Genomic DNA, 19633 nt, shown 5'->3' on the forward strand with positions numbered 1-19633 from the left:
TCTTTGGAGCAGCCCCTCAGAGCTAAGATGCTGTGTCCCAAGCTTAAGGCCTCAGTTTTGGCCATAAAATAAAACATAAGTCTCAACGTTTAGGTTGTGCGTTTTTTTTCAGTCGGCTATTGTTTGCTCTGTCTCGGACGGAGAGTTAGCATGTTCATGTCTCCCATTAGTGATGTACTTCTATTTCTCTTTTCATCTACCGATATTCACAACTGTTTTATAACCCTGTGCACTGCAGCTTGCAGCCTCACACGGTGTTCTTCTCCGCTGTGCCCTCCGGTCGGAACTCTACCCGGTGTGGCGTCCAAACCCGAGCGCCAGCCCCTGCACGGAGAGGGACTCTGCGCGGGCAGGCGCTGGCAGGGAGGAACACCGGGCGCTTGCAAAGCCAGCCAGCCCGCCTTTCCCGTCAGCCTCCGCCGCTCTCCCCAGGCCCTCCGCCTCCTCCGCAGGGTGTTCTGGGAGATGTCGTTTTCTGCCGGCCGCTCCTGGTCGCGTGACGTACTTCCGCGTGCGCCGCACCCCCGCCTCAGCGGAGTACGCGCCTAGCGGGCTGCAGCCTGCGGAGCGACTGTGCACAGAGGCGGGCCGGGGACGTACTGTTTCCTTGGCCGCGGAGCTGGCGGAGACGCGAAGGTACCCTGGCCCGGAACGTCCTGTGCGCACCAGGCTCTTGGCCGCCTGAACCCCCACGGTCGATCCGGGCGTGGAGGCGGCCAGCCCGGCCTCGGTCCCTCCCGCCTCACGGCTGCGGAACGGTACAAACTCATCGCCCCGGTTCCCTCCGCCCGGTCCCGGAGCCCGCGTCCCTGCGAGGGACTCAGCCCCGACGGGCAGGTGCCTGGTGCCCGCGGACCCTCCCTCCGTGGGGCGCGAAGCCCCTGCTGGGTGGGCGGGGTGGGAGCAGCCGGGAGACCCTGCACGAAACAGCGCGGGATGGCCAGCAGGTCCCGGACAGCTTCGTGTTGGGTGAGTCGGGACTTTCTCCCTTGCGCAAGCTGACTGGGCCGTGAGCGTAGCCGTTTTCATCCCGTGACGGCCACACCAGGGCCTGAACTCGCGTGTTCGCCGCCGTCCGCCTGGGTCTCCAGGAACGTTCCTCGTCTTCGGGCATTTTGTGTCCGGTGCCCTGTCCTTCGGCAGGTACCCTGTTTTATGGTCTACAGCGGCCCCTGAATTCTGAGGGCAGCGAGGGTCCTCGTGAAGGAAGTGATCCTCTGTCGTTTCAGGTTTCTCACACACAAGTACGGAGTTGTCTTCGTGTCCAGCCCTTTCGGGCCCCATCAGGGAAATTAACCTCCTCTTTGTTCATTCACTTGTTGAGATGCTCATACACCGAGTGTCTTTGTGTGCTGACGCTGAGACTGGCGCTGGCAGTGCGAAGGAATTACGTACGTTTCTTGCTTTCGAGAAGCTGCGGTCTCTTGTGGAGGGTGGTCGCTGGGCAGGGTGGCGGGCGGGTTCGAGGGCTCAGAGCCGGAAGGATCCGCGTCGCGAGGGGAGAGGGCCAGTGGACCGAGCCGTTGGCGCGCTGCTCGTGTTTCCGGCCTTGAGAACACTGTTGGAAGAGGTATCCAGGGGCCGAGCGGGCTTGTAGGTGTTCGAAGCGCAGTGCCTGTCGTCGGGTCTGTAGGCTTGGGTAGGGGTTTTCAACTAACGTGTGCAGATTAAAGGCGCCTGTGTTCGGGGGAGCGCAGGGTACGACGAGGAGAGCCCCAGGAGGGACCAGTAGAGGACTCGGGGCAACCAGGACGGCGGTGCCGAAGGGCTGGGGTGCAAGGGAGGTGACAGAACATTTGGAGAGTGGTTTCTTCCGCTGCAAATTTGAGAAAAGAGAGCTTCCTAGAAGCCATGATACGAAATGCCTCAGGAGTATTTCATGAGGCCGAAAGGTGCCGCCTGGACTTCAGAATGTGTGGGTCTTAAGCAGCTTTTCCAGAGCAGAGAGAATGTCGGGGGTGGTGCAGGTGGTCAGTTCCTGAGAGGTGAAGGGATTGCATGCGACTGTGGGCAGCAGGATGTAGAGAAGCGATTAGTAATAGTATAGACACTTTTTTAGGTGATCAAGTGTGACAGCAAGAGTTTGGGTGTCAGGGGAGAAGGGATTTCACCAAGGCGGCCGGAGGGGTACAGTTAACCTCAAAATCAATGAACTTTTTGCTTTTAAACAATAACTATACAGAGAGTACAACGAGAGAAAACGTATTTGCAGTAGCAATTGGAAAAGATAAAATAAGTGACCATAAGGGTACAGACCTGAAAAAAGAAGACTTCACAACTGTTGAATAATATTAATAGGCACCACTCTTGGCCTAGCCACTTTGTGTGTGTGGCGTCATTAGCACCTCACGGCCCTGTGAGGCAAGTATGTCCCCATTTTACAGCTGAGGAAACTGGGGAGCCTGCCAGGTCCCAAACTAGTAAGGGAAACAAGGACACGAGGGTGGCAGAGCTGAGATTCAGACCCATGCAGAGTGTCTTCAGAGCCTGTGCTCTTATTGCCTCTTAAGACCTAAAAGACTTGAACAAATGTAGACAGTCTTTCCTTGTTTTTGAGTGCACGTGTTTAGCAAGCCTTCATTGGCTATTATTCCAGGTAATTTTCTAGGGCATGCAGGGGTGAACAAGACTGACAGGGCCCATGACCCCGTGAAGGGAATGGGAGATGGTTAGACACACCAGGGGACATCAGGAGCAAAGTTGTGAGTGCTCCTGCATGAGAGGCTGGGTGGCTACTTCAGACTGGCAACCCTGTCCTGAGGCAGCATTTAAGCAGAGTCTGAATGACAGCTGGATGATCATGGGAGGATGGGGGCGCAGAACAGGAAGCAGCTAAGTCAGTGGCCTTAAGGTGAGAACCGGCAGGTGCCCTGTCTAGTGGAAAGGAGGCGTGCGGCAGGAACGGGGAGGGAGCGTGCGAGAGCAAGGCTGGATTGTGTAGGGCCCTTTCAGTAGGCAAAGGATCATCTGGAAAGCCCTAAAGTTTATTACATTTTATGTTTTATTTTGAAATAATTTCAAAACTAGAGAAGTTACAAGAATAGTATAAAATAATCTGTATTGTATTAAAAAAAAAAGCACCCTTCACCCAGATTCCCCAGATTAGCTCTGTCATTCTCTCTTTACTTGTGTGTGTGTGGGTGTGTGTGTGTGTGTGTACATGAATTGGTATAAAGGGAACAGCCACAGAGACTGAAGTTCAATGTTACTTTCTACCAGAGCCTCTTTCCCCTCTCCTCTGTTGTGCAGTTGGGGAGTGACTGATCACCTCATCTAAACAGACATTGCGCTGGTTTGGGGCTGGGGTGCTGCTTTAGTTCGACTCGGTTCACCTGTATTTTCAGCGGGGTGTGCCGATCACAGGCTCCTCCCTCGCAGTACTTTGTGTCCTAAGTGCCTTGAGACTATGGGAGAGTCAGTCTGCCATTCCCGCCCAGTTCCTGTACTGACCGCACTCAGCAAATGCCCCAGGGGGACAGCCTGCTGTCCAGGGGGACATCGAAGGCTCCACTGGTTTCTCTTTCTCCTGGTGTCGTCCTCTGTCTCAGCTGACCCCGTCCCACCTGTTCTCAGGCTCGACAAATGCCCTTGGCGAAGTAAACAGCCAGCCAGCTCTTAGCTCACCTGGAAAGAGCTCTCCTCTCTCTGAAATTTGGTTCATTTAGTCCTCCTTGCTTCCGTGGGTCTCTGATGTTCATGAGGATTGTAACGTACCATTAATTTTTTAGTTGTAGCAGCGGTAGTCCAAATGTATGATTTTATTTATTGTGAATAAGTGTTAGAAAAGAAATATCTTCTTAGCATTTTGATTGAGAATTCATTGAATTTATAAATTAATTTGTTGAAAATTAATATCCTTATACCACATTGAGTCTACTTATCATAAATGTTACTCGATTACTCAGGCCTCTTTTTTTTTCTTTTTTTAAAAAATATAAAAATGTTTGAAATTTAGTTGATATACAGTATTATGGTAGCTTCAGGTGTACTACATAGTGATTTGACATTTACATACATTATGAAATGATCACTGCCCCAAGGCTGATAATCGTCCCAGTACAAAGTTATTACAGTATTATTGACCATATTCCTTATGCTGCATCCCCGTGGCTAATTTATTTTATAAATGAATGTTTGTACCTCTTAATCCCCTTTACCTATTTCACTCACCCCTCTACCTCTGGCAACCACCTTTTTGCTCTCTGTGTCTATGAGTCTGTTTTTGTTTTGTTTATTTGTTCATTTAATTTTTTAGATTCCACATATAAGTGAGGTCATATGGTATTTGTATTTCTGTCTGATTTATTTCACTTAGCATAATACCCTCTAGTTCCATCCATGTTGTCACAGATGGCAAGATTTTGGGTTTTCCTTAATGGCTGAGTAATGTTCGTGTGTATGTGTGTGTGTGTGTGTGTGTGTGTGTGTGTTTGTGTGTGTGTAGCACATATTCTGTATCCATTCATCTATCACTGGACACTTACGTTGCTTCCATATCTGGGCTATTGTGTTTTCTTTGCCTTTGCATTTATGTATTTTATCACGTGTATTTTTCGATAAGTTTTTCTCTATTTTTAAGCTTTATTCCTGAGTACTTTCTAGATTTGTTGTGGTTCTTATTACATTTTCAAGTTGGTTACTGTTGATGTATGAAAGAGCTGTTACATGTTGATTTTTTAACTGCTACCCTGCCGATGTTTCTTATCGGTTCTCATGTTATGCCAGCTGTTTCTGTTAGGTTTTTTAGTCAGAAAATCAGATGTTTGTAAATAATGACAGTAGTTTCTTCTTGCTTAGTGTTTATCGCTGGCATTTTGCTTTGTTCCTGCTGTGCTGGGTCCTCTGGGACAGTGCTGACTAGCAGAGTTGATGTGAGCGTCCGTGTCTTGTTCCTGATTTTAGTTTCACACAAAGTATGATTTTTTTTATAGGCTTAGGGAAATTACTTTTACCTGTAACAAACCGAATTCCGATTTTTAAAAGCGTTAAATTTCCTCATAGTACTTTATTTCATCTATTGAGATGATTGTCCTCCATTAATGTACTAATGTTACTTATTTCTTTGATACGGTTGTGTTTTTTTTTTTAAAGTTTGGACTGTCCTTTAAATTTCTGGATAAACTTCATTCATAGTTTGCTACGTATATATGTACAGGATTTGTTTTACTCTATTAGTGTCTTTATCTAGGTATTTTTAATAAATGAGATTGGACTACAGTTTGTGCTGTCCTTGCCTGCTCTGTAGGGTTGTACAGGTTTTGTGTGATGGGTTTCCTATCATTTCCTGGCTCTACATCAGATTAGATATGGGAGAAATTTTCTGTTCCTTGGATGCTGATAGAACTTACTTTTCAAGATAGTGTGGGACTGTTGTGTTTATGGAGAGGGTATACCTTTGATTACTGTTTCAGTTTATTTTATGACCATGGGCTAGTCAGTCTGGTCTTCCTAATTCTTTCTAGGCAAATTTTGGTTATTTTATTTTCCTAGGAAATTTTCCATTTCTTCTAAGTTTTCAAATTTACTGGAAGAAATTTGTAAATACAGTCAGTTCTGCTATCATGTTTGCTTTAAGGATGTAAATTTGTTTCAACATGATTGATATCTTAGGGAACAATGTGAGCTTTCTGACTGATTTCAGGCAAGCCTCTTTTCACCACTTTATACTAACCTACGGCCCTTCTGACACGCAAACATCAGGCGTTTTTCAAGGTACAGTGCCATATTTATGGTAGTATTTATGTATTTCTCAAATCAAACGTGTAAAACTGCTACTGTTTTTATTAAGGTTCCTGATTTTCTTTTTTCCTGTGTGCTACAAAGGTGTCACACCCCAACCCTGCTCTTCCCATAAGCCGGAGACTTTGCATAGTGGTGATTTTTTTTTTTTTTTGGTAACATCACATTATAGCAGAACTGCTTGTGTATAGTGATCGTTTATGAATTTTAAAATCCCTTTTCTATCTTAGAGTTATGCACCCTGTCTTGGTCATTCCCTCTTTTCTTTCTTTTCTTTTTTTAAAATTTATTTATTTTCTTTATTTTTTTGGCTGCTTCGGGTCTTAGCTGCGGCATCTTTCATTGTGGGGCAGGCTCTTCCTTGTGGCACGCGGGCTTCTCTTTTTTTTTTTTAATTTTATTTATTTATTCATTTTTGGCTGCGTTGGGTCTTCACTGCTGCACAAGGGCTTTTCTCTAGTTGCGGGGAGCAGGGACTACTCTTCGTTGCAGTGCGTGGGCGTCTCATTGCGGTGGCTTCTCTTGTTGCAGAGCACAGGCTCTAGGCACACGGGCTTCAGTAGTTGTGGCACACGGGCTCAGTAGTTGTGGCTTACGGGCTCTAGAGCGCAGGCTCAGCAGGTGTGGCACACGGGCTTAGTTGCTCCATGGCATGTGGGATCTTCCCCGACCAGGGCTCGAACCCATGTCCCCTGCATTGGCAGGCGGATTCTTAACCACTGTGCCAGCAGGGAAGCCCCCGGGCTTCTCTCTAGTTGTGGTGCGAGGGCTTCAGGGCACGCGGGCTCTGTAGTTGTGGAGCTCGGGCTTAATTGTCCCACGGCATGTGGGATCTTAGTTCCCCGATCAAGGGTCGAACCCGCTTCCCCTGTATTGGAAGGCGGATTCTTTACCACTGGACCACCAGGGAAGTCTCCTCATTTCTTGATTATGCTTGCCCAATTAAATTTTTTTGTAGTATTTCCTTTGTATTTTGTTTTTATTCTTATCAAGCTTAAAAATAGCAAAAGGCTTAAAATAAAATACACTCTCTGCTCTACCCCTTTCTTCTTCCATCCTGTCCCTTTGGTCTGCGTTTGCTCTTGTGGCATCTGCCTCAGGCCTTGCTTCCTGTTTCTCCTCCCCCCTGCATGAATGCCCTGGACTTGATGTCACGGCTTCATTTTTCTCCATCACGACCTCAGACGTGCCCTGTCAGCTGTCCCTCCCCGGCCCTGGCAGTCATCTTGGCAAGAGCCAAGTATTTGGATGTCAGTTAACTTCCAGGCGTTGGAAAGTCCAGGCTACAGTCCAACCCCTTTTCTTCCCCGACTCAGGCTGTGGGAGATGAGAGGCTCTTCTCTTTATTCCCACTTCAATTTTTGTCCCTGTGGGAGTTCCTCGTGGGTTGGGATGGGAAGCTCCTGTCATCTGGTGGTCAGTCCCCAGCACGACGGGGATCGCTTGGAGCCTGTGACAGGGCTCTACCCTGTATTTCCACTGGCCTCTGAGGCTCCCCCAGAGTTGCACTCACTGTGTCTTCCCCGGGGTCCCCCTCGCTGCAGGCAGCGTTCTTGGGGAGGAGCCTGTTAGGGCGTCAGTCGGGGCTCCTCTAGCTGCTGCTTCCTTGTCTTCAGCCCCCATCCCTCCCTTTCTCGTCCTGCAGGCTTCCCAACCTGTAGAGGGCAGTGTCTTCCGTTTGCTCGGCCAGATCCTTGCCTTCTCCTCGACGTCCTTCTCTCTCTCTCTGCGCTGTCGTCTCCACCGGGGCGTCTCTGCCTCTGGCTTCACTGGATGCCTGGGACCCAACCACGACTCCTTACCCCAGTGCTCTTACTCCAGCCCCAGGGACCTTCATCTTTCACTGGAAGTAGGACCCCTCCCCTCTCCGTGGCAGTCAGAATGGTCTCAGGTGGGGGTCAGAGCGCGCCACCCTGTCCAAGGCCTTCCGGGGGCTTCTCCTCCTGTGGAATGAAATCCAAGGCCTTACCACGTCCTTGAGCCCTGCAGGCCTGTGCCTTTGTTTTCATGCTGCGTGGAAGGCTCTTCCCGAAGAAATCTCAGAGCTCATTCTCACACTGCTTGTGTTTCTGCCCAAATGTCGCCTCAGCAGGGGGCTCCTGATGACCCATCTGAGATAGCGCCTGTGTCTTCCTCCCTGCCTCTCTCCCATGAAGCTGCTGGAGGCCTGTCAGAGCACTGTCACCGCCTGCGTGCTAGGTGGCTGTGTGTTTACTGGCATCTCCCCTGCAGGAATGGAAACCCACTGAAGACAGGGACTGTGTCCACGGTTGGTGCCTAATAAGTACTTACTGAATGATCCCCTGAGGGTCTGTGGCTTGCTGCTATCTTTTGGTCCTGTGAGAGGAATTTATTGTGAGCACACTGGGTAGTTCTCAGAGGCATCAAGCACCAGTCATGCAGGCTGCACGGCTGACACTGCCGCAGGGCCGCCTGGTAGGACCCGTGCACCTCAGGGAACAGACGCCCCCGCACTGGCTTGTGTCCTGTGGCTCCGCGACCTGGGCTTTAGGTTCACAGTCTGTGCTGGGTGTCCCCTGGTTGACTCGGTCGTGGACCCCTATTTTCTTGGAAGAAGCCTGGGAAGTCACCTATTTGGCACATTTTCTTTTCTTTCTTTCTTTCTTTTTTAAAAAAAATTATTTTTGGCTGCGTTGGGTCTTCGTTGTGGTGCACAGGCTTTTCATTGTGGTGGCTTCTCTCGTTGCAGAGCACGGGCTCTAGGAGTGCAGCTTCAGTAGTTGTGGCATGTGGGCTCAGTAGTTGCAGCACGTGGGCCCTAGAGTGCACGGGCTTCAGTAGTTGTGGCATGCGGGCTCAGTAGTTGTGGCTCGTGGGCTCTAGAGTGCAGGTTTGGTTGTTGTGGCACACGGGCTTAGCTGCTCCGCAGCATGTGGGATCTTCCCGGACCAGGGCTCGAACCCGTGTCCCCTGCATTGGCAGGCAGATTCCTAGCCACCGCGCCACCAGGGAAGTCCCTGGAATGTTTACTTCATGTGCTCGCTCCCACTGAGACTCAGGTGGGCTGAGCAGCCGGCCAGACGGCAGGCACTTCCGGAGGGTCAGACCTTGTGTGTCTGGTGCCTGTAGTTAGAGTCGTGCTCACCACCCCATGCAAGGTCTCCCTGAATAGGTTCTTATCAGACTGGAAACACCTTATTTTTTCTGCCTCCATAGCTGTTCATTTCCCTCTATAAGACTAAAAGCTTCTGAAGGCCAGAGTGGGCTTCACTCATCCTGAAGTCTTCAGGACCCAAAGGAGTGTCTAGCACACGGAGGCTCACTTATTATTATTAGTTTTTAATTCTCTCTCAAAGCAAGTGGTGGGCTCAGGATGCAGTCTGTGGAGGGACATTCTCCTTTCCTGGGTCCTCTACATCTTTTCCATGTCTCCCAGTATAATTGCAGCCTGTGGAATGGTGTGTGTATTGTTACAGGGATTGTCGTCATTCAAGGATATATCTATGGAGTTCACCTGGGAAGAATGGCAGTTACTGGATTCTGCGCAGAAGCACCTGTACCGGGATGTGACTCTGGAAAACTATAGTAACCTGGTGTCTGTGGGTAAGTACAGCTTCTCTTTTCGGCTCAGGTCGTGAGTCATAAGTTGCCACCACTTTTTCTTTTGTTGTTCTATCCCGGGGTCTCTGAAGTAATTAATGATTATGGACTTGAGCTCTGGAGGTCCTATGTTCTTAGTCCCTATCCTGTCTTCACCCCCTCATTGTAATCTTTCTGCAAGTGCAAATGAGCTGCTTCCTTTCTGAGCTCGTAGCTTCCTTTTCTAGTCCCCAGCAGTTTGGCCCACATCCTTTGTGATTTTCCCTTAACAGGGTATCATGGTACCAAACCTGATTTAGTCTTCAAGTTGGAGCAAGGAGAAGAGCCATGGATAATAAACGCGGAAGTTTCCCGTCAGAGCTGTCCAGGTGGGTGAGCAGAAACCATGGAGAGGGGAGGTCTGGAGTGAACCGAGGCTGGCACTCAGGGAGTGTTGTGTGTGCCAACTGTTCTTTGAAGTCCTTGAACCACCGGGTGGACTTGGGATGAGCCCGCGAGTCCTCAGGTAAGGACGGGGCCCTCGGTTTCCTCCCGTGGCTCCGAGAGGTTGCTTTCTGGGTTAGTTTCCTTCCTTCTGGCACCTTTTTTCTCTGCCTTCCTTCCCGTAGTCATGGGCCTTGTTTTCTCTCTTGCCTCTGCAGTTAAGTCCCTTGACTTTACCCATAGTTTTTCATTTCATTCTCTCCCCTTGACTGTTTTAGGAGATTTCATTGCTTCCTTCTCTCTTCTCACACGAGTCACTTGGAAATTACAACTGTTACTTTCTTGGGCACTTTTCTTTTTCTTTTTTTGGCCACACCGCACAGCACGTGGGATCTTAGTTCCCCGACCAGGGATGGAACCCATGCTCCCTGCAGTGTACATGCAGATTCTTAACCACTGGACCACCAGGGAAGTCCCTTGGGCTCTTTTCTTAAAAGAATTCTGAAACCTAGCCTAGTCTCACCTGTATCTTAGGTGGTTTTTATCACCCTGCTTTTATTTCCCTGACCCCGCTTACTCTTCCCTTTTGAGTTGTCCAAGTTTGGGCTTCTCTTCTATACTGTAACTGTGGAAAGGCTCTTCTGTCCTGAAAATCAAAGCTTTTTTCCTCCCAGTGTTGTAACAGCAGAATCACCATCCTCCTCCTCCTTTCTTCGTGCGCTCTGGTCCCAGCTTTATATGCTTGCAGGAGAGTGCCCCTGGGCTTTCCCACTCTGCATTCTCAGTGGCAGAAATGGGAAGGCACTTCTGAAATTGCTCTTCTTCCTCCGGTTTCCCACCACTTTGGGCAGAAAAGTGTTTAGCAAGCAGTCCTGAGAAAGCAGGACATCTCCTGAGGCCCCCAGCGCAGCAGTTGTGTACGGGGGTGACTGAGGCTGTGTGTCTGACGGGTGCTGACACACAGACAGTGTGTACAGGGCCTTGCCTAATCTGGTTCCTGCCTTCACTCTGTTCACTCAGGGGGTCTCAGCTGTCCTGGCCTTTGTTCTGTTTCTTAACCATGCCACGCAGGTTCCCTCCTCAGGAGCTTTGTACTTGCTGTTCCTTCTGTTTGGAATGCTTTTGTCTGGACGGCTGCTGTCCAGACTGCACCCTGCTGCTGTTCCTTTCCTTTAACCCTTGTCTTGCTATCACTGTCATCTTCACACTGTTTGGGCCTCACAGATGGACTTTCCCATTCTCTCTGCATCTCCTCTCCAACCTTAAATGTCTTCTGCTCCAGGGCTGTTTTGGCATCCCTTTTAATTAACACGTGTTCCCTAGAAGACGTTATCCCCAACGTCATTTAATACCTTGTATGTGCTGTTGATGCCTACTTTTTACTGAGCACTGAACTGAGGTCTAACTGCCTACCTGCTTCTCCATTTGGATACTTAACTATGATCTCAAATGTAATAAGATCCAAAACAGAGTCCTTTGTTTTTCCTCCGAACATGTCTCTCTCTCAGTGTTTTCAGTCTCAAAGAGCAGCACCACCTGCTTCTCAAGTCTCAAATCTAGGACTTACTAAGTCCTCCCCTCCTCTGGGTTCTCACATCCAGTCCATTAGTACCTTTCTTAGTTCTCTCTCCAAGTATGTCCACGTTGCTCAGCTCCAGAAGGACAGCCAGCCCCACCCTGTCATCCTGGACTGCTGCAGTGGCTCTTCATTTGGCTCTCTGCCCTTTTCCTATTTGTTTTTACGTAACGGCCATTGATCTTTTAAAAGCACAAGATAAATCGAGATCCCCTCTAATTAAAGTCCTTTGGGTGAAAACTCTTTCCTGGGGCCTTGCCTAATCTGGTTCCTGCCTTCGCTCTATTCACTCAGGGGGTCTCAGCTGTCCTGGCCTTTGTTCTGTTCCTTAACCATGCCACACAGGTTCCTTCCCCAGGAGCTTTGCACTTGTTCTTCCTTCTGTTTGGAATGCTTTTGCTTTACTTTCCTTATGGCTCACTCAGTCTCTCTTTTAATGTCTCATTGTACCTACCTACATGTCATGCCTAGCTATTCTGTATCCTGTGAATTAACTTTATGAGTAAACTCCTGCAATAATAAAATTGGCATAAATAGTTGGCATTGGCTTCTAAGTGCAGGCTAAATTTTTTAAACTTCTATTTTTAAAAAAAAGCATTTTTGATCACTGCTAATCGGCTACCCATTTCTGTAAAGGGACTTATTTTGGTTTGATTCACTTCCCCTTGCCCCCATGCTTGGTTATGTGATGTGTGTGCACTTGGCCAGTATTTCTTTTAAACCAGTGTGTCAGAGGCCTGGACCAAAAGAAAAACACTCATTACATGGCAGTTCTAAAGCCCTTTAGTTCTATATTCGGTTTGTGTTATGATTTTAAATATATGGTGTTTTTTGTTTTTTTTTTCTAGAAGGTTGGAAAGAATGGTACCAGAAAAATCAAGATGAGCTCGAAAGTGTTGAGAGAAGCTATGCTTGTAATGCATTTGGAAAGCTTCATCTGAGCAAAAGCCACATTTCTTCAAGACAAAGTCTCCTTAAATATAATACACATGGAAAAAGCTTGACACAAAACTTAGCTTCAGCCAGAAGCTATCTAAGGCAGAATCCTGATCAGTTTCATGGGTGTGATGAATCATATTTTCTTAAGCATCAAAGAACTCATAGTATAGAAAAAAACTGTGTATGTAACGAATGTGGGAAAGCTTTTCGTTGTAAATCACAGCTCATTGTACATCTCAGAATTCATACAGGAGAGAGACCATACGAATGCACTAAATGTGAGAGAGCCTTCAGTGCCAAGTCAAACCTCAATGCTCATCAGAGAGTCCACACAGGAGAGAAGCCCTACTCCTGTATCGAGTGTGGGAAAGTCTTCTCATTCAGGTCACAGCTGATTGTCCATCAGGAGATTCACTCAGGAGGGAAACCTTATGGTTGCAGTGAATGTGGGAAAGCCTACAGCTGGAAATCACAGCTGATTTTACACCAGAGAAGCCATACAGGAGTGAAACCCTATGAATGCAGTGAATGTGGGAAAGCCTTTAGTCTGAAGTCCCCATTCATTGTGCACCAGAGAACTCACACAGGAGTGAAACCCCATAAATGCAGTGACTGTGGGAAAGCCTTCAGGAGTAAGTCGTATCTCCTCGTTCACATCAGGATGCACACGGGAGAGAAGCCCTATCAGTGCAGGGATTGTGGGAAGGCCTTCAGCATGAAGACACAACTTGTTGTGCACCAGGGAATTCACACAGGAAATAATCCTTATCAGTGCAGTGAATGTGGGAAGGCCTTCGGTAGGAAGGAACAGCTCACCGCGCATCTGAGAGCTCACGCGGGAGAAAAGCCCTATGGGTGCAGTGAGTGTGGGAAAGCCTTCAGCAGCAAGTCATACCTCGTTATACACCGGAGAGCACACACAGGAGAGAGACCCTATGAGTGTAGCTTCTGTGAGAGAGCCTTTTGTGGGAAATCACAGCTAATTATACATCAGAGAACTCATTCAACAGAGAAGCCCTATGAATGCAGCGAATGTGAGAAAGCCTATCCTAGGAAGGCGTCACTTCAGATACACCAGAAGACTCATTCAGGAGAAAAACCCCACAAATGCAGTGAATGCGGGAAAGCCTTCACTCAAAAGTCGTCTCTCAGTGAACATCAGAGAGTTCATACAGGAGAGAAGCCATGGAAATGCTCTGAATGTGGGAAATCCTTCTGCTGGAATTCAGGGCTTCGTATACATCGAAAAACTCACAAGTGAGAAATCAGAGCGGAGTAGATGTTAGAAGCATTCTCACAGAAGCTGATCCACAGGAGACTTCAGAGGATAATAGAGGCAGGAAGTCCTAAAAATACTCTTTTATCAAATTAGTCATACGAGAGAGAGGCCAATCATATTTGGAATGAATGTGCAAAAGCTTTCAGAAGTAAGTCATACAAATCTTTATATACAAGAGAATAGTTGCAGGAGTACGGAGCAGTAACTGTATCAGAAGTGGTAGCCTGATTATGAAGATTTAACATGGGGAATTCATATTGAGAAACCCTTGTAACTTTAATAAATCAGGAAAGCACTTCCCGTGGAAGCTGTGTTACATGGGGAGTCGCATTCCAGATGTGGTGCTGAAGAAAGTCTTGGTAGAGAGTAAAGTTGTTTTTTATTTTAATATGTAACTAGAGTAATAGCAGGAAAATGGCAAGGAACATACTCTGAAGGTTAAGAGGTATGGAGTGTGACTTTCCTGAGTAACACTGAATAGTGTTTTAAAAAATTTTGGTATTTTATTTTAAAATGTAACTTGTTATATTTGATAGCTTATGGAATAACACCCTCTAATATTCTCCACATTAAATGCTAAGGATCAGTGTTGTCTCTTTATTTCTTAGCAATATAACTAAGATAATATAGTTTTTAATAAATGAAAGGATTCAGTTCTCATTCCAAATGAATTTACTTATCCAGCAAGTGGGTCTGGCAGTTGTTAACAGGGGTGCTTCCTAAGAGCACTCACCATAATGAACATTGATTATACTTAACAGTTCAGTGTCTGTTCCGCATTGATTGGTAAGAGCGGCTTAGATCTCTCTGGAGAAATACCCCTCCTGTGTGTGTGCACCCTTGCGGTGGGTCTTTCAGGGTATCCTTTCCACCAGTCACAGGTGAGCACTCTGCCGTTGTTGGGAAATGGGAGCCTCTTTTCCAGGAGTTTGCATCTCGATTTCAGTCTCCCATGAACCAGCAGGGAAATATTGGAACCCATTCTTGTCCCAGAATTCTACTGAGACCATCAGTTAGTTCTTGCTGTTTTGATTTCTCAGAATAACTTTGGATAATGCCCCTTTTGAACCTGGTTTTCTGGTCTTCTGTGTGCTTCCTCATCTTTTCAATAAATATTGTTTTCTGCTGAAGTTAAGCAGAATGAGTTCCTATTTCTTGTCACTGAAGGGCTTCAACTGGTAAGTCGTTGTTCTGGAGTAGCTGTAGGTAGTAAACTGTTGAAGAACAGCTGGGTGTGTGGTTTAGGTTTTTTCCTGAGACAAGAAGAAAGTCTTTCAGATTCCTGTTTATATTCCAAGGTGGATACTTTTTAGTACATAGTATGAGATAGTGTTATTGCTTGTGTACACCAAGAACCTTGTGGCCCCTGTTGGTAAGATTCTGGGAATACTGAGGAACTATTGTCCTAGAAGAGTTTTAAATTAATGAGGAAACCTGGGGCAGGAGATGAGATGCCTCATTCTGGTTACATTGGCTCTTAAACACAACAAGGACAGACTTGAAGGCCTGGAATCTCATCTCAAGGCAGAGTACTGAACTCAGCCACGCTTTGACATTGCTGAAATAATTGCTTACTCAGAGCTGTAGCGTTGAGATGATGGAAACCAAATACACAGTTGGCTTGCTGAATTAGAGTCATCTACCTTAAGTACGCACTAATCCCTTATGTAAACGTGCATTAGAAAAGTTGTCTCTTGATAATTGGAGTAGCGATATCTGAGAAGTATCCGAGGACTCAGCCTAGCAAACTCGTGATATACCTTGCGCTGTATGCTCTTCACTCGGGGATATGGCCTAGATGTTGGCAAACTACAGACTGCAGGCCAAATACAGATTGCAGCCCACATTTGTATGGATGGCAAGTAAGAAGCTTTTACATGTTTAAATGGTTAAAAAGATCCAAACTTTTATGAAATGAGAAAATTATTTGAAATTCAAATATCAGTGTCCATCCATCAAGTTTCCTTGGACCACAGGCAGACACAATCTGACTGTGTGTTGCTGTCCGGCTGCTTTTGCACGGCAGTGGCAGAGTTGAATGGTTGAGGCAGACACGGTATTACCCACAGAACCCACTAACTCCTGATGTAGAGGCCCTTCCCTTCAGTGAAAACGTGAACCATACCTTGTAGGAGGCAGCTTATTCTTGCAGTACCCCATGCCTCGCTGTTACCAGCTCTGTGTCCAAATTTCCTGTTCTTGTAAGGATACCAGTCATATTGGCTTAGTTCTCACCCTGTGATCTAATTTAAACTTGATTATCTCTGTAAAGACCCTGTCTCTAACTAACTTCACATTCTGAGATACTAGGGGTTAGGAATCCAGTGTCTTTCTTGACAGGATGCAATTCAACCCATAACAGTCTGCCCTCCTGCCCCTCCCCACCCCACCAAATTCATATGCTTTTCACATGCAAAATACATTCACCCCTGCCCAACATCCCCCCAAATCTTAGTCCACTCCAACATCAACTCTAAGTCCATAATCTCATCTAAATCAGGTATGGGTGAGACTTGGGATATGATTTATCCTGGGGCAATGTTCCTCTTCATCTGTGAATCTGTGACACCAGATAAGTTATCTGCTTCCAAAATACAATGATCGGATAGGCATGGGATAGACATTCCCATTCCAAAAGGAAGAAATCATCAGGAAAAAGGGTGTTATGAGTCCCAACCAAGTCCAAAAACTAGCAGGGTGAATTCCATTAGATGTTAAGGCTTGAGAATAACCCTCTTTGTCTAAATACTCTGTCCTCTGAGCCCACTGGGGTGGTGGCCCTGCCCCTTCAACCCTGGATGGTGGGCCAGCCCTCTGGAATTAAAAAGGCTTCACCTTCTGGAACCAAGGAAGTGGCCCCGCCCTCAGGGTCATTCTTCCCTTTGCTTTAAGGATAACCTATGTTCACAGCTAGATGGTTCTATCAGCCTGTTTCCTGCCTGTAGAATCTCAGAAGTTTGACAAAGTTCCTTCCTTTCAACCTTGCTCTGTTCCCTTCAGTCCAAGTTGGTAGCATTTCTGCTGAGATGATTAATTGGATTCACAAGCCATACACCCATAATCTCTTGAGCAAGCAGCGTCTGGCCACATGCTTGGTGTTCTCTCCTGAGCTTGCTTTCTCGTTTTTTGTGATATGAGTAAGCTGAGAGTCTTCCAGATCTTCATGACCTAGTTCCTTTATGTTTAACAATACATTCTCAGAAGAAGTTAAGTCATGCCTTCAACACTTTGCTTAGTAATCTCTTCAGCTAGATATCCAAGTTCATCACTCACAAGTTCTGCCTTCCATTAAACACTAGAACACAAGTCAGCCAAGTTCTCTGCCGCTTTTCTCTGATTTCCAGTAACACGTCCCTCATTTTTGTCTGGCACCTCACCAGTACTACCTTAACATTCGTGTTTCTACCAACAGTGTCCTCAAGGCAACCTGGGCTTTTTCTATCAAGTACCTCAAAACTCTTCCATCCTCTACCAATTCCAAAGCCACTTCCACATTTTTAGGTATTTGCTAAAGCAGCACCCTGTTTTCCAGCCAAAATCTTCATTTGTTTGCAAGAGCTGTGGTAACAGAGTACTACAAAATGAGTGGTTTAAGTAACAGAAATTTATTTTTTATATTTTTCATAGTTCTGGAGGCTACAAGTCTGAAGTCAAGGTGCCAGCAGGGTTGATTCCTCCTGAGGGCTGTGAGGGGAGAATCTGTTCCAGGCTTCTCTCTTCAACTTCTAGGTCTCCGTCTTCTCCCATTGTGTCTTCACATCATTTTTCTCCTTATGTGTGTCTATTTTGTGTCCAAATTTCTCCTTTTTATAAGGATACCAGTCCTATTGGTTCAGGGCCCACCCTAAAGACCTCATTTGAACATAGTTATCTCTGTAAAGACCCTGTCTCTAAATAAGGTCAGATTTTGAGGTGGGGGTTTAGGATTCCAACATCTCTTTTCGGGGGGAAACAATTCAACCCATGACATTCAGCAAGGAAACAGGCAATTTGAACACTCTAAACCAGCTGGACCTAGCAGACATGTGGAGCGCTCTACTCCACTGCATCAGACTCCCCAAGCACACATGGAACTTTGTGCCGCACAGAGCACAAGCTAGGCCACAGAACAAGCCCCGAAGGACACTGCAAGCAGCTCTAGCACACTGGCCAAAACTGGGACCAAATAAATAATGATAACAGGTTACAACCCAAAGAATAAAATAACAATCCATATATCCATAATGATATATAGATATATAAATGTATAAACAACTAGGGAAGAGGAGAAAACTCTTTTAAACAGTTGAATATCAATAAATACGAAAGGAAACGACCATTTGGTAGCCAGCACAGTAATACTTGTTTTAGGCAAGAATCATTAATGAATGCTAAAACTGGGTGAGTGACAGTTTTTTGGGTTTTTTTTTTTGAGTGACAGCTTTATGAGAGGTTATTTTATTAGTTTCAAAACATCTGCCCACAAGATACTTATTAATTACAGTTGGAAAAAGAGAAATCTGGCATTTACCACCTTAATTAAGCAATCAAAACTAATATTGCCACTACTGGTACAAACAAATTTCAGGGAACTGTTGCTGTAATTCTCTGAGAAGGACACAACGTCATTTCTGTAGTATTCCTGCCCCAAATGCATAACCTGAATCTAAATTGTGAGGAAATATCTAGCAAACACAAGTTACAGCCATTTACCATGAAAATGGCATGCACTTTAAAAAACGTTGAGGTTGTAGAAGAAAAAGGCTGAAAGGCTGCTCCAGTGAAAAAAGAGCTAAAGAGACAGGGCACTGCACACCGAACCCAAATTTTGTTTCTTAGACATTATCTGGGCAACTGATGAAATTTGTATAAGTTTTGTGTATTAGGTAATAGTACGACATTTATGTTAATTTCCTCAATTTGATAATTTTATGGTCACTAGATGATAGAATGACATTGTTGGAGATACTGAAGCACTGGGGAGTATAGAGGACTCACATCAGCAACTCATGCTCGTACCTTTCACGAAAAATATGTTCTTTTACAGAGAAAGCAGACGTGGTAAAGCAATAAAATTGGGGAAGTATAAGTAAACGGTATTTAGGAATTCTTTACAATTCTTTTTTTTAAACTTAATTTTATTTTATACAGCAGGTTCTTACTAGTTATCTATTTTATACACATCAGTGTATACACGTCAATCCCAATCACCCAGTTCATCACACCACCACCACCCTCCCCCCACCACTTTCCCCCCTTGGTGTCCATACATTTGTTCTCTCCATCTGTGTCTCTATTTCTGCCTTGCAAACTGGTTCATCTGTACCATTTTTCTAGATTCTACATACATGCGTTAGTATAAGATATTAGTTTTTCTCTTTCTGACTTACTTCACTCTGTATGACAGTCTCTCGGTCCATCCATGTCTCCACAAATGACCATTTTCGTTCCTTTTTATGGCTGAGTAATATTCCATTGTATATATGTACCACATCTTCTTAATCCATTTGTCTGTCGATGGTCATTTAGGTTGCTTCCATGACCCGGCTATCGTAAATAGTGCTGCAATGAACATTGGGGTGCATGTGTCTTTTTGAATTATGGTTTTCTCTGGGTGTATGCCCAGTAGTGGGATTGCTGGGTCATATGGTAATTAGATTTTCAGTTTTTTAAGGAACCTCCATACTGTTCTCCATAGTGACTGTATCACTTTACATCCCCACCAACAGTGCAAGATGGTTCCCTTTTCTCCACACCCTCTCCAGCATTTGTTGTTTGTACATTTTCTGATGATGCCCATTCTAACTGGTGTGAGGTGATACCTCATTGTAGTTTTGATTTTCATTTCTCTAATAATTAGTGATGTTGAGCAGCTTTTCATGTGCCTCTTGGCCATCTGTATGTCTTCTTTGGAGAAATGTCTATTTAGGTCTTCTGCCCACTTTTGGATTGGGTTGTTTGTTTTGTTAATATTGAGCTGCATGAGCTGTTTATGTATTTTGGAGATTAATCCTTTGTCTGTTGATTCATTTGCAGATATTTTCTCCCATTCTGAGGGTTATCTTTTTGTCTTGTTTATAGTTTCCTTTGCTGTGCAAAAGCTTTTAAGTTTCATTAGGTTCCATTTGTTTATTTTT

The 19633-nt window shown here is 45.8% G+C and overlaps 1 protein-coding gene across 3 annotated transcripts; it reads left to right on the forward strand.

Moving 5' to 3' along the window:
• Positions 1 to 529: 529 nt before the first annotated feature.
• ZNF26 (zinc finger protein 26) lies at positions 530 to 14103 on the forward strand. Of its 3 annotated transcripts, none has more exons than XM_032603514.1 (4): positions 530 to 636; positions 9177 to 9303; positions 9573 to 9668; positions 12148 to 14103. In XM_032603514.1, exons 2-4 carry the CDS (start codon positions 9204 to 9206, stop codon positions 13497 to 13499), a joined length of 1548 nt encoding a protein of 515 aa, XP_032459405.1. In that variant the 5' UTR covers positions 530 to 636; positions 9177 to 9203; the 3' UTR covers positions 13500 to 14103. The 3 variants fall into 3 exon arrangements, with proteins under 3 accessions (XP_032459405.1, XP_032459404.1, XP_032459403.1); XM_032603513.1 differs by having other exon boundaries at positions 532 to 969; XM_032603512.1 differs by lacking the exon at positions 530 to 636 and adding an exon at positions 6647 to 8008.
• The last annotated feature ends 5530 nt before the right edge of the window (positions 14104 to 19633 follow it).

This window comes from Phocoena sinus, chromosome 14 (genome assembly GCF_008692025.1).
Source record: "Phocoena sinus isolate mPhoSin1 chromosome 14, mPhoSin1.pri, whole genome shotgun sequence".
Lineage (NCBI taxonomy): Eukaryota > Metazoa > Chordata > Mammalia > Artiodactyla > Phocoenidae > Phocoena > Phocoena sinus.

Bases quoted from the DNA above. Each gene is read 5' to 3' on its own strand.
- ZNF26 (XM_032603512.1), top strand. From the start codon at position 7,817: ATGTCGCCTCAGCAGGGGGCTCCTGATGACCCATCTGAGATAGCGCCT. The intron at 8,009-9,176 runs GTTGGTGCCTAA...GTATTGTTACAG, and splicing joins AGACAGGGACTGTGTCCACG to GGATTGTCGTCATTCAAGGA. The intron at 9,669-12,147 runs GTGGGTGAGCAG...TTTTTTTTCTAG, and splicing joins TTCCCGTCAGAGCTGTCCAG to AAGGTTGGAAAGAATGGTAC.